Here is a 15703-nt window from a genome sequence, read left to right as displayed (position 1 = left end):
GTCCACTTAGAAATCCCCTTACTGATGAAAATGCTGATGTGTCAAATACTTATTTTCCCCGCTGTACATGCGGACATTATTACACAGTTGCAGTGCCCCAGATCTGAAGATGAACTGAGGCTATATTGATCAAGAAGATGAGAGCGATTCAAAGAGAGCTCGAATTCAGCACCACCTCTGTCTCACACACACACCAGACCTGAGCCCCTCCACTCCCAGGTGCTTTAATCGCTGCGCACCCTTAGAATAGCGCAACATTTCATACCCTTTTCATCTCCACTTTTACAGTGAACACTCTGTGACATGGAGGCAAGCCTTAGACTCCGGTGACTGAGAAGTTACGGCAGCGAGTGCACGAAAAAATCAAAAGCCGCTAAATGACAGAAAACCCTCTCTTCACAGATTTTTGAAACTAGCAGTCAGGGAGACAGTCGCAGATGCTTTCTGTGTGGTGCAGGCTGTTAGCTTTCTCTGCATTTGTTTGCATCATACCACCGCCCTCTCCGCCTCTCATTTTCATTTCTCACATGCCACAGCCCTGTATTGCTTTTCTGTCTCAATTAGAGACTAGAGACCAGAGATATTCTCCTCTACTGCTCCCACATTGACATACACCGAGTCCCTCGTTTAAAATGCAGGTGCCGTTAGAGGTGTTTGCATTCAAAGTTGCACCCCTGCATTTAAATTGCCATGAGCAAGTGATCTCTGAGGTAAGTCTCGCAAAGGAATGAACTGCAGGTAATACACAGTTCACTCCCAGTGGGGAAAATTACCTTTGCCCCACTGGTCCTGTGGCTGTTGCTCATTTCTGACATGTCTGATCTCATACACAGCAGAGTATGAGCAAGCCTGTGAAAGCAGCTAGTCCAATTCGAGGCTGTTGTTGTCCTTCATTTGAGGCAGCTTTTGTTTTAAAAGTAGCCCCTGTATCTGTGCAGTGCACTTTGTTCTTAGAGTGGACAATCTGTTCAGAGCAGCAGCAGACTCCTCCCCCCCCCCACTGCACTCGAGCCCTTAGCAACCCATGGAGTATCTAACAACAGACATTTACAAGAGGGGAGATGATCTTTTTCTGTCCTCCTTGAGTCTCATCAACAGAAAGGTGACCTGATGAGTCACTATGGTTTGTGGGCAGGCTTACGCTCGCCTGACTATAGGCTGTCTTAGCCAAGCCGTCTTTGCATTTGCAGTTTGCTCACAGCCCCAAAGCTTTGATTTGTAAGCATCTCATTTGACGTTGGAGAACAAAAAAGTAGCTTATTAATTCCTATTAAAAAAAGAAAGAAAACCCAAAAATGTAAAAGAATGATTTGAAAACAAGATTATCCCTCTTGTGCAAAGAAGTGGATCTGTAATTGTAATTTAGTCAGGCTGGCATGCTGCCCAGCATTTGAGCTTAACTTGGCAAACTTTTAATTGCTCTGCTCCTCTTGACACCAGTGTTGCCATAGAAACGTACGCCAGTTTCCATAAGGGATCCTCGACCGGCCCAAACAAGCAGCTAACATCCTCATCAACACTTTCTGTTCCAGCACATGGGTCTGACTGGTTTAAAGTGAAGCTAGGCATCACAGTTGCACACTTCTGGATCTCATCAGTTTCCCTGAAGAGCATCCGGCAGTATGGGCAACCCAGTACTGGCTAATTGGACTTTCCATACAGCCCTATACCTAAGTAGTTCTCCTTGACAGGAGCTCAAGAAACTTTTAATGTTTGTTACGTTTTCATTTGCAAATGAATCCACCCAGCTGGAGCAAAAATTCCCCTGAAGGGGCAGGGTGTGTTTACATGGAGAGAATGTAAATATATATATTTTTTAAAAATCACTAAAAACTAATTGATTAGTGACAGGTTCGCAGATCGTTTCACTGATCCACAGACGTGCACACATAACGTTCAGCAGGCTTTCATGAAATAATGTTACTAAGAGTGCAGATTTGAGTGAATAGGGTTCATTTTCTCCGTGTTTAGCAATTAACTTTAGTGCATTTATGATCCATTATCGCTAATGATTACAGGAATTACGTATGAAAGGCGCTGGCAAAAGTGAAAATGGCTTCACTAGGGTGTAAAAAGCTATTTTTTTCAGCTGCAGGACCTGATGGGAAAACAGTTGTTTATTGCAGAAAAGAAATGGCTTTTTCTGCAGGGCATTCCCATGGAGATGGCAATTTAGAGAAGAAATGGATCGCTGAATATGTCTGTTTCGGGCCGCCGACGCCTCAGTGAATTGCAATACCAGACGTAGCAGGTGATTTGGTGTCTTTCCTGTCCACATGACTGCGCACGGCTATGTGCCAGTGTGTGAGGGAGTTCACTCAAATGTGATTCATTAACACATCTCTAAAACCATCCAAGTTTCCAGCCATCACAATTTCCTGGCAGGGCTTTTCCATGGGAAAGAGAAGGGGCGTCTTCTTTCTCCAGCAGGCTTTATTCTCACCTCGTTCCCCAGGGCACCGCACACCAGCTGGAACTCGCTTAATTATGCACCCAGTTTGGAGCAGAGGTCAAAGTGGCACTCTGAGGAGCATTGTATGACAGTCTAAGTTATTTAGCAACATCCACCAAGTTGTGGATGAGAACACTGATTTTTATGAAGAATGTTGCAATTGTTTTGCAGTATATATGTTTAAATTGTGTTCTTTATTCATATGAGAGCAACTCAACTCTACTCAACCAGCCAATATTAGGTACATCTTGCTAGTACTGAGCTGGACCCATAGATGCCCTCATTGTTTTGGAATAGATTCAACAAGGTGCTGGAAACCTCTTCAGAGATTTTGGTCCATATTAGGTTGATAATATCAGAGAGTTATTGCAGATTTGTTGGCTGCGCATCCGTAATGCTAACTTCCTGTTCCACTACATCCCAAAAGTGCTCCACTGGATTTAGATCTGGTAGCTATGGAGGCTACTTGAGTACAGGGAACTTATTGTCATGTTCAAGAAACCAGTTTGAGATAGTTTGAGGTTTCTGACATGGTAAAGTGTCCCGCTGGAAGCAGCCATCGGAAGATGGGTACACTCTCATTAGGAAAGAGCCCTAAGTGTGCCAAAAAATATCCCCTGTACCATTACACCGTCTCCAGTCTGAATCAATGATAAAAGGCAGGATGAGTCACCATACCAGCTGAATGTCAGAGCAGAAATTGAGACTCATTAGACCAGGCAGCGCTTTTCCAATCTACATTGTCACATTTTGGTTAACCCATGGAAATTGTGGCACACACCAGGAGTACCTGGTGTGGTCTTCTAACGCTGTAGCTCATTTGCTTCAAGATTCAGTGTCCTGTGCATTCAGAGATGCTCTTCTTTGTTCATAGTAAGTGAATATTTGATTTACTGTTTCCATCCTTCAGCTCGAAGCAGTCTGGTCATTCTCCTCTAACCTCTGGTAACAAGGCCCTCACCAAATAATTTCTCTTTTTCACACCATTATCTGCAAACCCTTGAGATGGTTGCACAGCAAAATTGTCAGTTTCTGAAAATCTCAGAACAGCCAACATCACGCCATATCTATTTAAATAAACTGTTGCCCTCATTCTGATGCTCAGTTTAATCTTCAGCACAGGCTTAAATGGTTGGTTATCGTTAGCATTTATTAGCAGTTGAACTAATAAAGCTAACAACTACTAGTCGTAACTGGCAACTAACAGAACTTATTGTTGTTATTTGATACTGCAGCTAATTCAGCTCCAGTATATAGGAAATAAAAGTTAAATATTAGAAAATCATTTTGTATTAAAACAATTATCTTACTTTAAATCTTATAAGTCCAAAATACTAAAAGTTAGTGGTAACAGAGATTATATATGTATAATGAAATGGAAGGATGCAGGCCACATTAATATGCCAGTGGTGTCCTGCTAGCCTGCAAGTGTCTGGAAATGTAGGTACTGCAAAATACAGAGATTATAACAACACAGTTGGAATGAAAGCAGCATGAAGGTCACTGTTCTATGATTCAGAAAAGGGGTCAGTGCAGCCATCTGCTGAGAAGGAACAGAGTTCAAGTTTAAAGCAGTGCACAGGCACACAGCAGCAGAGCGCAATCCAGAACAATATGTCGAAAGAAAGTGTGAACGTAGTAACCGAACGGACACGACAAATGATTTGGAAGTAAAAAAACAACCAGTATGCTGTGGGGCAATGGCAAATTAGCAGCTTTGAGGGAAGCTCTGTTAGGATAAAAGAAAAACATAATGATGACACGATGGTGGCCATCTTTAGCCTTTTGATGTGCTAATCCTGGCTAGTCATGAAAAAGCTTTGTTTTCTGGAGGTTTGTGAAGAGACAGATGTGGTCTTGACTTTAGATCGGTGGGTGAAGAAAGGACGAAAAACAATAAGGTTTATCGGTTTATAATGTGTTTGTGCTAAGGTCAGATATTTTGTACTATTTCTGAGACATATTCATATTTTTTCAGACTGTTCAGGTCCTGGTAAAGTCAGCAGATTGCCTACAGATTATAGTAAAATAAGTAAAGAAATAAGGAGTGGATTTTTATTTAGTCACATTATAGGAGCATGAAGTTGGCAGTGAAATCCAGCTGCTTTCACTTACAATATCTTTTTTCATAATCTTCTGTAGTGAGAATGTAATGCCATCTCCAAACACAAATGAATGCGTGGATACTGAAAAGAAGACAAAAGCAGGGCTGCTTCAGGGAAAAACTTGAAAACCTGAAAACTTTTCAAAGCCTCATCACTGTTTCATTGTCACACACCCTAACACTGATGTCAGAATCATCTCCAGGCCAGACATTTTTCTTCTTTGCCCACCACCTAGACATCGGTCATTTTCCTCACTGCCCCCAAATCTCTTCCAACAATGACACAGTATGTGCCCGAGTCTCCTGATGACTGCTGAATCTTTAATGGCACTATTACTGCCGGATCCGTCTTTTAACAGCGGCGCTCTTATTTCTCAAGGCTGGGCCAGTTTTAAATAGCTTCATCTCTGGCCATTTTTGGAAAAAGAAAAACAAATGGGCCCAGATTTTCAATTAGTAGGGGAAATGAATGTTTCCACACTTAAAGCCCAGCAACATATTGCATTCACATGATGGTTATTTATGCCGCTGATGCTCCCATTTGCTTTTATGTCACTTCATTAAGCATGTTCTTTAAATAACGTGGAGTAAATGGGATTTTTTAATTTTTAATGTTTTTCTGATGTTCTTGTTGTGTTGGCTTTGCCATATTTCACCTCAAGCTCCATCGCACTTTCTCCCTTCATCCTTAACCTGCTACCGGTGCCAGACAAATTACTGGTCCTGCCTTAAGATAAGGTGGACAGGTGACAGCATGCACAAACGCACACGTTCATACACTGGCACAAAGGTGCACGCACACACGTGCTGCGAATGCAAACATACAATATGGTGGCAGGATACACAAGATAGTGTTCTCTTGATAATCATTTATAGAGCTCAGTGGCAAGGGACAAAGTGCTGTTATCGCTCGCGAGCAGCAATGTTAGGTGCTAAACAACCCTCCACACCACGCTGCAACGCCATTAGCCTGTGCATCAAGGAGATACAATGTGCACTTTCTGTAGCTGTGCCAAGAGCTTCTTGTCTGCTACTGGGAGGTAATGAGTTCTGTCTATGGAGAAATACTCAAACCAATGCCTGTAATCACAGGAAAAGAAAAGGAATTAACGTGTTGTTGTGCCTCAGTGGATTTGAGGAGTCCTTCAGAGTTGATTTCAAAGTTTTTCTTTCCTGCTCCTTTGAGCAGAAAGTTTCTCTTCAACATTGTGATGTTTCCCATTTCTAATCCCTGCGCCCTGATTGTGCTGTTTGGGCTCACGTGCAGGTAAAAGCAGGTTTAAACGTAGAGCAGATGCAGCTCCTCTAATCTCTCCCTGCTCCTTTGTGAGAGATTTATGAACAGAGATGAAGCAGTCAGTCTCCATTGTGGATGCTCAATAATTTATGCCGAGACACTCTCTTATACTTATGGTGAGAGATTGGTAATTGTCTTGCCACACAGTCGTCATGCTTTCAATCATCTCTGTGCTCTGCATTATGTATGATATTAATTCATATACATCTGCATCTTATATTGTAGATTTATGGCGTATGTTTATGAACCATCCATTTAAAGCTTTGCCAGGGAGGATGATTACCTTGTTTAAAGTGGTTGAGTAGGCAGGAAGTACCGTGGGAAAACTCTCTGCTTGTTTTCTTTCTCTTTACACTCTGGGGCACGTTTCTGAAGTTTTGGTGGTAATTTTAGTAAAGATATTCTGCTAAATTAAGAAAATGTCAAGAAATGGTTTTGATCTCACAAACAGGTGAAATACAAAGTACACAGCCACCTTTATTCAGATGATGATGGACAGCTGAGAAGATAAAATCTACTATCTGGTTATCCCATTAAAGATTTAATCGCTTTGCAAATATAAATTGTGCAAAAGTCTCGTGGCACCCCTCATTTCTTTGTATTTTGCTAGAAAACTGCAAAAGGCTCAATAATGTTTTGATACATTTGCAAATAGAAAAGGAAATACAGCATATAAGATAAACACAAAGTTTGTATCGTTCTAAAGAGCTTCAGAGTCAATATTTGGTGTGACCACCTTTATTTTTCTCACATCCTGAACTCTCTTAAAAAGCTTTCTTGTAGTTTCTTGAAATTTGTCTTCGGGAACAGTTCTCCAGGCTTCTTGAAGGACATTCAAAACTCTTCTTTGGATGTTTGCTGCCTTTTGTTCTGTTCTCTTGTCGATGTTGATCATACACTGCATCAGTGCTGTTTGCATCTGGACTGTTTCACCTCTCTCCCTGACCTCCTCCGTACATAATAATGACAATTTGAACCAAACTTTTCAAATTTCAGTCTAATTCTTGTGTAATTTGGCGTAAAAGCCTTTTCTCCCCGTTTCTCTTCCTTAAGAAAGCCTTCTTGACAGGCACTCTTCCACTGAGACCGTTTCCGATAACGCTTCAGTGAACAGTAGATGGATTAACTTATGGGTCAGATGTATCTCTCAGGTCCTTTTTTAGGTATTTGCTGGATTTCTTTTTCTTATTTTTAAAGGGCATGACTTTCAGATAGTGTTCATCTGCTATAGATTGTTTTTTAGGGCTACCACATTTTCCTTTGTCCTCTACATGTCTAGTTTCACTGCACGCCATATTGAGATATGCCAAGTTATTGGCTAATAGCTCTTTGGAAATCACTTTAGTGCTGCAAAAACACTCATTAGGCCTGTCAAATTGTGTTATCTTTGGCATTTTGTTGGCATGTTTGACATACAATTCAAACCAACTCTTTGCAAAGTTGTCTGTCATGTGTAGACACAACACTAGTGTTTCCCTACAGTTAGGTGCATTTTTATGATTAAATTATTTATAGCATGTTGACATTTGCTAGCACAAGAGACAAAATATAGCCTAATCTTATAAACTGCACTCAAAAAAGAAACTTTGCCATGCAAACTGAAAAGGTAAGAGACCACCAAACTTACTGTTGATTATCTTTAGCAGTTAATCTAATGATTGCTCCAATAGTTGACTAAAAACCATAAATATAAAAACAATAGTTGTTATGCAGAAACTCCAGAGACCAAATTCAGCAAGATTCCTCTTCCAGTAGCCATAAACATTACAGTTTGTTACAGACGCTAGGACACATTTCTCAATACTTAGGTCACGTTTGCAAAGCTCCTCACACAGTGAGCACAACAGAAGTCTATGTGGGCTAAACTGAGGACCAGTTATCATTGTTTTGGCACAAAATGCATTCAATGACTGCATCTCTCAAATTTCATGAATTATCTTCTCACTCAGACACAACAACTGCCAAAAACCTTTGTACGTACAGGACATTTTGCATGTGCTTACATACTGTTTTCAAAACTGTTAAACTTATGGCCAAAACAATAACACAATGCAAAACTTAAAAAGACAGCAAAATGCAACAGCAATATTTTATGAAACATATTTTAAATCTAAACATGCAGTTTAACCAGCCACAGCTGATTCTCATTGTAGATGAACATCTGCACAGGTGTTACTGCTTCAATCTTTCAACTCCTTCAATTCTGGCAGCCAGGAGATTCTTTCCTAGGTGTGTTGCCCTCGATGACATGAGATGTGATGTGGATGAGAACCTGTGGCCAAATGGAGGAGACCGAGTAGATTAGCATTACTATTGTATGTGTATCAGTGGATGGTGTGTATACAGATTCTTGTATTTTGGGATTACTTAGTGCAAAAAAATAAAAATACATAAACAAATATTAACGAATTCTGCATGATGTCTGATTCATTCCAGTAACATATATTGAAATTATAAACAGAGATGTGTCCTTGTTTTACACAAGAAAACACTGTAATGCTACATGTTGTTAGTGTTTTTTAGGTCATTGTTTTGTGGGTGACAAAGTGTGTTTGTCGGCTGTCAACCTTTGCTAGTGTTCTGGAAGAATGAGTTTATTTGAGACCTGAATGAAGTGTTTTGGTAGTTGTCGTGCATTTTGAATGTGGAATGAACTGCTTTGCCAAGCTGACGGTCAGTTAGGAGGATTGTGTGAAGAGTTTTGCAAAAGTGACCTAAGTATTGAGACATGTGTCCTAGCGTCTGTAAAAAACTGTAAACGCAATCCCACAGTTGTTGTTGTTGTTGTCATTATTTCATAAATAAACAAACTGGTGATTTCTGACAATCAGATGGCATGGCTAAAAATGTAGTGTTATATGGAGCTCATCCCCTCAGACTACTCTATGTTAAATGATGGATGAACAGTGGCGAGAAGAGACAAAGGGGGATCATAAGTATGCCATGACTGAGAGCACAGCATGATGCTTTGTGCCTGTCACTATGACTTGAAGTCAGTTGCGACCGGGTGGAATGAGGAGGGGGGCTCACTGTAGCTTGCTGTGGATGAGAGGAAAAACATAATAATTTTGCTAAAATGTTATCATGCCTACGAGTTGGACACTCAGAATTCACCTCATCAGCTTTTTTCTTACAGTAGCTGTGTGCATGATTACGTCTGTGAGCATTTCAGTGTGTTTACTTACTAGACAGAAGCTAAGAGAGCCATAAAGAATTTAATAGCCATCTAAACAACCTACATTTGGCTGGTTGCTCATGAACCAGTTAAGTGTGCAAAATCAGCTTCTTTTGGACTCTAGTGAGACTCCACCAGGCACCACAGCATTCACTGCTCAATACATGACCCGACTGTTCCTATAAATTATGGACTCTGTGACTATAATTGACCTTTTTTTTTTTTTAATAAAAAAAAAGAACAGTTTAGTGTAAATTTCAGTTTCTTTAAGTGTGTGTTTGAGAATGGATGTTTGCTTGATTCTGTATATGTTCTCCCTGTGGAGCAGCAGCATGATGTGCTGTGTCGAGCAGTCGAGCGTTCCTAATTATAGGCGGCTGTTATGTGATGTGTTTGGGGGTATAGCTGCGTCGGAGGTGTGATGTTTATCTCTACCTCCAGGAATAGCTGTGACATCCTTTTTCAACTGGTCAAAACCTCTGAATAATGCTGCTGTTGCTGATGTAAGTTTTATCACAGTGTGCTTATATTGCCATTCAAATATCGTGCCTGCATATGTTTCAATAAATACTTGAATTCTACCAAACCTCTGGTCCAGGTTTGCCCTGTTTTGCAAGACTGAGCTTTATAGAGTGGAACATGTCACAGGGTGCCAGTTTATGTCAATGTAAGAACTACACATCTACACATGTGATGATTCATGATCGTGGACTTGGATTAGACTGACCTCGGGTCATTTTCCAGCATCAGTCCTTCCAACAGGTATTAGATGGCATTTGTGTTTGGCTGGTTGTCAAATAATAATAATGATAATAACAATAATAATGTGTTTACTACTACTACTTGTTATGTTGCCCTCAAGTTGCAAAGTGAAGCTTTAACTTATTCATGCTGCCACTTTTAGACTGGTTTTGATTACTGTCCCTTTTAGTACTATAATTATAGTAGTGCTGGAGGCACGCCTCCTTTCTTTACTCTTTGCTTCCAAGAAGCCAGACTCAAAATTTCACTAATTTGGCTGAGGTATGACAACGCCTGGACTGAATATCAGCGGCAAATTTAAATGCTTGGTTCAAATTGTTGTCGCTATGTGCAGAGTACGACACGGAGTATCTACAGCCATCTGTAAAACAGACAGGAAGCTCTGTCATGGTTTGGGACTGCATTCAGCCCGTGATGTTGTAGATCTCGTCAAAATTGATAGAATTATGAATGCAGAAAAATACCATCAGACTTGCATGCTACTCCACCATGCAGTACCATCTGGTGTCCAATTGGCAATGGCTTCATTTTGCAGTATGACAATGAGCCCAAACACACTGCCAATGCAGTAAAAGCATACCTTGATACAAAAACACACAGTGGAACACTATTGGTCACAGACTGTCCTCCCAAGACCTACATTATTGAAGCAGTGTGAGATCATGTTGGTAGAACAAAAGAAGGGAATAGAACAAAAAGCAGCCAACATATTTTCTTTCAAACTGTGTTACTCTATTTTTTGCTGGCTGTTGTAGAAAATCAATTTCATTGAAATCCTCCATCTGGCCTCCCCACAGATTGAAGACATTGTTACACGAATCCAAGATGAGAAAGCAGGAGGTGTAGCCATACGGACTGTCAAAAGCTTCCTCTCCAAGATCCCAAGTGTGGTATCAGGTTAGTATTTGTGTGCAAAGGTGTGTGTGTGTGTGTGTGTGTGTGTGTGTGTGTGTTTGTGTGTGTGTGTGTGTGTGTATCCACATAGACACCCAACTAATGGAGCAAGTGGAAAAATATTATGGTTTTGCTACACTGCATTTTTTTGGTGATTGATTATAGGGAAAAGCTAAACCCTTGATGCTTACAGGTTAGTGCTGGCTCTGCTATACTGTGTGTGTGTGTGTGTGCACGCGCCTGTTTAGACATCTTTGTGGGGACCAACAGTCACTTATGAGGACAAAGGTGCCTGTCCTCATGAGTTTAAAGGCATTTTTGAGACTCAAAATTTGGTTTTAGTGTCAGGGTTATAATTAGGTTATGGTTAGGTTTAGGATAAGGGTCAGGGTTAGGCACTCATTTTTGATGGTTAGAGTTAGGGTAAGCGGCTAGGGAAAGCATTATGTCAATTAGATGTCCTCACTAAGATTTTAAAAGCTGAGCGCAGATGGAGAAAAACAAACCTCCAGGTTCATTATGACATCTTTAAAGAGAAACTTCACAATTATAATTTACAACTGAGGAGTGCAAGGAGGTCCTACTTCTCTGACATCATCACTAAAAACAGCCATAATGCTCGGGTCTTATTTTCTACAGTTGACAGGCTAACAAACCCTCCTGTGTCAGTGGCAGCTGAACTTCAACCATGGCCTGCAATGACTTTGCCAAATTCTTCACAGAAAAATCCAAAAATTAGACAAGCATTGGTACATCAACAGCAGATCCAGGATATGTACTGTGTCCACCAAAAAACTGTTTAAACACCATGAAACAGTTTCAACCTATTAACAGCAAAGACCTGGAGGACATCTTAGGTCAACTGAACTCCTCCTCCTGCTGTTTAGATGTCCTGCCAACAAGTTTTTTCAAAAAGGTCTCAAAGACTTTAGAGTCAGACCTGTTACAGATCGTCAACTTTTCTTTATTATCAGGTGTGTTTCCAGAATCACTAAAAACTGCTGTAATCAAACCTATACTGAAAAAGGACAATCTTGACAAGACACAAATGAACAACTACAGGCCGATCTCAAATCTCCCATTTTTAAGTAAGATCATTGAAAAAGCAGTTTCTCAACAGCTCAGTTACTTCTTAAAACAGAATAACTGCTACGATGCCTTCCAGTCAGGTTTTAGACAGAACACAGCACTGAAACCGCTCTGACCAAAGTGTTCAATGACATATGTCTGAATACAGACAGTGGAAAAATGTCAGTCTTAGTTTTACTGGATCTCAGTGCAGCATTTGATACAGTTGACCACAACATATTACTCAAACGACTGGAGAACTGGGCAGGTCTTTCAGGAACTGTACTAAACTGGTTCAAAACATACTTAGAAAACAGGAAATACTTTGTATCAATAGGTAACTTCACATCTGAGCAGACAAGTATCACATGTGGAGTTCCCCAAGGTTCCATCTTGGGACCCCTTCTGTTTAACATCTACATGCTCCCACTGGCACAGATTATAAAGAACAACAAAATAAACTATCACAGCTATGCAGATGACACACAAATATATATCACAATGTCACCAGGAGACCGAGGCCCTGTACAGGCTCTTGGTAAATGCATTGAGGAAATAATGACTGGTTGTGCCACAATTTTCTCCAGCTAAACAAAAACAAAACTGAGGTAATAGTCTTTGGCGCCAAAGAAAAACGATTACAGGTCACCAGAGAACTTCAATCTATACATCTAAAAACCACAAACCAGGCGAGAAATTTGGGTGTAGTGATGGATGCAGACCTAAACTTAGAAAAACACATTAAGACAATAACAAAGTCAGCTTACTATCACCTCAAGAATATTTCAAGGATAAAAGATCTGATGTCTCAACAGGACCTGGAAAAACTAGTCCATGCATTCATCTTTAGTAGGCTTGATTACTGTAACAGCATCTTTACAGGTCTACCTAAAAAATCAGTCAGACAACTACAGCTCATTCAGAACTCTGCTGCTCGAGTCCTCACTAAGACCAAAAAAGTGGACCACATCAGTCCAGCTCTGAGGTCTTTACACTGGCTGCCTGTCCGTCAGAGGATAGACTTTAAAGTTCTGATGCTGGCCTATAAAGCTCTGAATGGTTTAGGACCAAAATACATCAGTGACCTCCTGACCCAGTATGAACCTTCCAGATCCCTCAGGTCATCTGGATCCGGTCTTTTATCAGTTCCCAGAGTCAGAACCAGACACGGAGAAGCTGCATTCAGCTTTTATGCTCCTTATATCTGGAACAAACTCCCAGAAAGCCTCAGATCAGCTGAAACACTCAGTTTATTTAAATCCAGGTTGAAGACTCACCTGTTCTCAGCTGCATTTGAATAAAGCACCAAATCCACACTTTTAAGCTTAAATTTCAAAACTTACATTTAACTACTGATTTTATCTACTGTTCTGATTTTATCTGTTTTGATTTTATATACTGTTTTGTTTGTTTGTTTGTTTGTTTGTTAAGTGGGTTTAGAGCTCTGGGTAGCTCCCCAGCTGGGTCTAGACTGGGTCTAGAGAGTATTTTAAATTCAGGGAATTTAAAATAGAAAGTAGCTCGTCCACAGAAGGACTGGTAGCTCCCCTTACGATAAGGGTTCAGATCGCGCGAACAGGTGTGAAATGTGTGTGTTTAGTTAGTTAGTTTGTTTGCTTGTTTTAATCAATTTTAAATCATGCTTTTTATTTGTTTTTGTTTCTAATGTCTCTGTAAAGCACTTTGAATCACCTTGTTGTTGAATTGTGCTATACAAATAAATTTGCCTTGCCTTGCCTTAAAACGAGAATGTGTGTGTGTATGTGTGTGATCCCCATTGCTAATCAGTACAAACTTATCACAAGTGATTTATTCTATGATCAAACATAACTATCCAGCCCAACTCAGACAACAATGTCCACCACCACAAGGTTGGTGTGTGAGTCACTTTGTCAGATACCAGATGGGACACCATATTGGGGAGTTGGGAGATTTTTGGATCAACCTTTTAGTCAGTACTCTATCACAACCATTAGTGTGACACAACATGAGGGAAGAATACCGTACCATCCTTTCTGAAGAAAGAGGCTCCTAGAATCAATCTTAAGGTACGATAAAGCTGTTATTGGTGGCACATGGTGGACCAGCATCTTATTAAGACACTTTATGTTGGCTTTTCCTCTAAATTGTCCCCCCATCTATACAAAATCATAAATCAGCAACTGGAAAAAACAACAACAAGTAAACGCTTGTTAGTGCAGTCTAACTGAAAGCTGTGTCTGCACACTTTGGCTGCTGTTGACTGATTTCAGATTGTTCAGCTCAAACACAATCAGTGACTAAAAACAGAACATAGGAAAAGGTGGGCTTAGGGATTAGGGTTGGGGCATTTCAAGCAAAAGCACTCCTCCCTATCCACTTGGAAAAATTCGACTAATCTTCCAAGATTGCCCCCAGACGACTTTGCACAGACTTGCAGATTTGCCAACTTTACCTATGCTGGGCCTCATTTAGCGGACTTTGGCTTTGCTTTTTTAGAAGAGCATTAGATGCTACCATAGATTTAAGATATAAGAACAGTTGCATAAAATATTTGATATTTTTGTAATTGCAGTATTCACAAATGTCAAACATCCCTTGCAGGAACACAATGCAGACTCGCGCCCTCTCCTCTTGCGTTTTGCACATGAAGGCAGGTGTCAGAGTGAGTTTCTGTGGTCAGGGCAGAAGCAAAGTACCTGCCACTCTGAAATTTCACCTTTTTGGTTAAGTAAGATAATACAGGTTAAATGGATCTGTTTTTTTCAGCGGCTGTTTATCTGTGTGTGAGGCAGTCAGTGAAGAAAGCACGACCTTTTGGGCTCATTTAAATTGCAGCTACTACTGTTAGAGGCAGATGATGTCTTTGCCAATAAGACCTTGGCCATTGAGGAAACTGCCCGTGGTGCCGTGCTGACCTTGTAACTATCACAGAAAAGCTCCTCTCTTCTTTCTCTCTGTCTCCACAAACTGTACTCATTTTCGTTTGTACTCCTGTGTGCCCGTGTATGAAGTGAGTCACCCCTCACGGACGAGGGGGTTGCTCCCCGTCCCGAGGCTGTTTCTGAGTCACTCCTTCACATGGCTCCCCCAGGACCGACAGCCTCGCGGTTTCTCTCTCCAGCCTCTGCTATGTGTAAGACAGGGCCAAAAAACGAGCCGTCCAGGAGCGAAAAGAGAACGAACCGCACCCTGATTACTTAACGTTATATTTACACACCTATTCAGCTTTGACAGCTTTGACCCACAGCTTCAAAGGGACGTGAATCACAAAGCTTATTTGTGTTTTCCACATTGCGGCTTTTGTTGAAACTGTTGCAGAGCTGGAATTGTGACGCCTCTTCTAACCCGTGTCCTTCTGTGAATAACAGGGGCGGACATTGTTCAGTGGCTGATGAAAAACCTCTCCATAGAAGATCCAGGTAAATGTCAGTACATGTAAGCACAGCAGAGCTTCCAATCGAAGACGACGGCAGCTTCACGTGTCTGCTTTCTTTCATGTCACCAGCTGAAGCCATCCATCTGGGCAGTTTGATCGCTGCCCATGGATACGTCTTCCCCATCTCTGACCACGTTCTGACGCTTAAAGATGACGGAACCCTTTATCGCTTCCAGGTACGAAAAAAAAATCCACCTTGGGACTGTCCTTGATATGTGTTAGAAGGCCTTTAAATATAGAATAATGAGCTGATGGCAGTTTATCGGAGGGATGTGTTTATTGCGTGATACTAATGAGAGCAATCCCTCCTAAGCCTATTACTCATCCCACCAAGGTCGAGACTGTGTACCCCTGCTGGATGCTTCATCAGAGCAGGAGGTGGCCTGTAGAACTGGGCCGATGGGTCAGTAATGCAGCTTGTCAGTCTGGTGGTTTTGTTTTTTTTCCTTTGCTCCTTCTTCTTCTTATACAGCACGAACACTGACAGATCTGTCTGATGGCTACAGACTCTGCTATGACTCATTACTGTGACT

At 41.0% G+C, this 15703-nt stretch overlaps 1 protein-coding gene across 4 annotated transcripts in view; it reads left to right on the top strand.

The window, feature by feature from the left end:
- LOC102305635 (regulator of G-protein signaling 6) overlaps window positions 1–15703 on the top strand; it is a 47049-nt gene that overhangs the window by 19210 nt on the left and 12136 nt on the right. For all 4 annotated transcript variants that reach the window (XR_001336099.2, XM_005916880.2, XM_005916877.2 and 1 more), the window contains exons 3-5: window positions 10588–10687; window positions 15103–15153; window positions 15240–15346. Coding sequence is in view for 3 of the 4 variants with exons in the window: in XM_005916880.2 (XP_005916942.1) it covers window positions 10588–10687; window positions 15103–15153; window positions 15240–15346 (258 nt within the window). In the remaining variant the exon portion in view is untranslated. The remainder of the gene's footprint in view (window positions 1–10587; window positions 10688–15102; window positions 15154–15239; window positions 15347–15703) is intronic.

The sequence above is a fragment of the Haplochromis burtoni genome, unplaced genomic scaffold (assembly GCF_018398535.1).
Source record: "Haplochromis burtoni strain Fernald_Lab_line unplaced genomic scaffold, NCSU_Asbu1 Contig_16, whole genome shotgun sequence".
Lineage (NCBI taxonomy): Eukaryota > Metazoa > Chordata > Actinopteri > Cichliformes > Cichlidae > Haplochromis > Haplochromis burtoni.
This window is presented reverse-complemented; position numbering and strand designations above follow the sequence as displayed.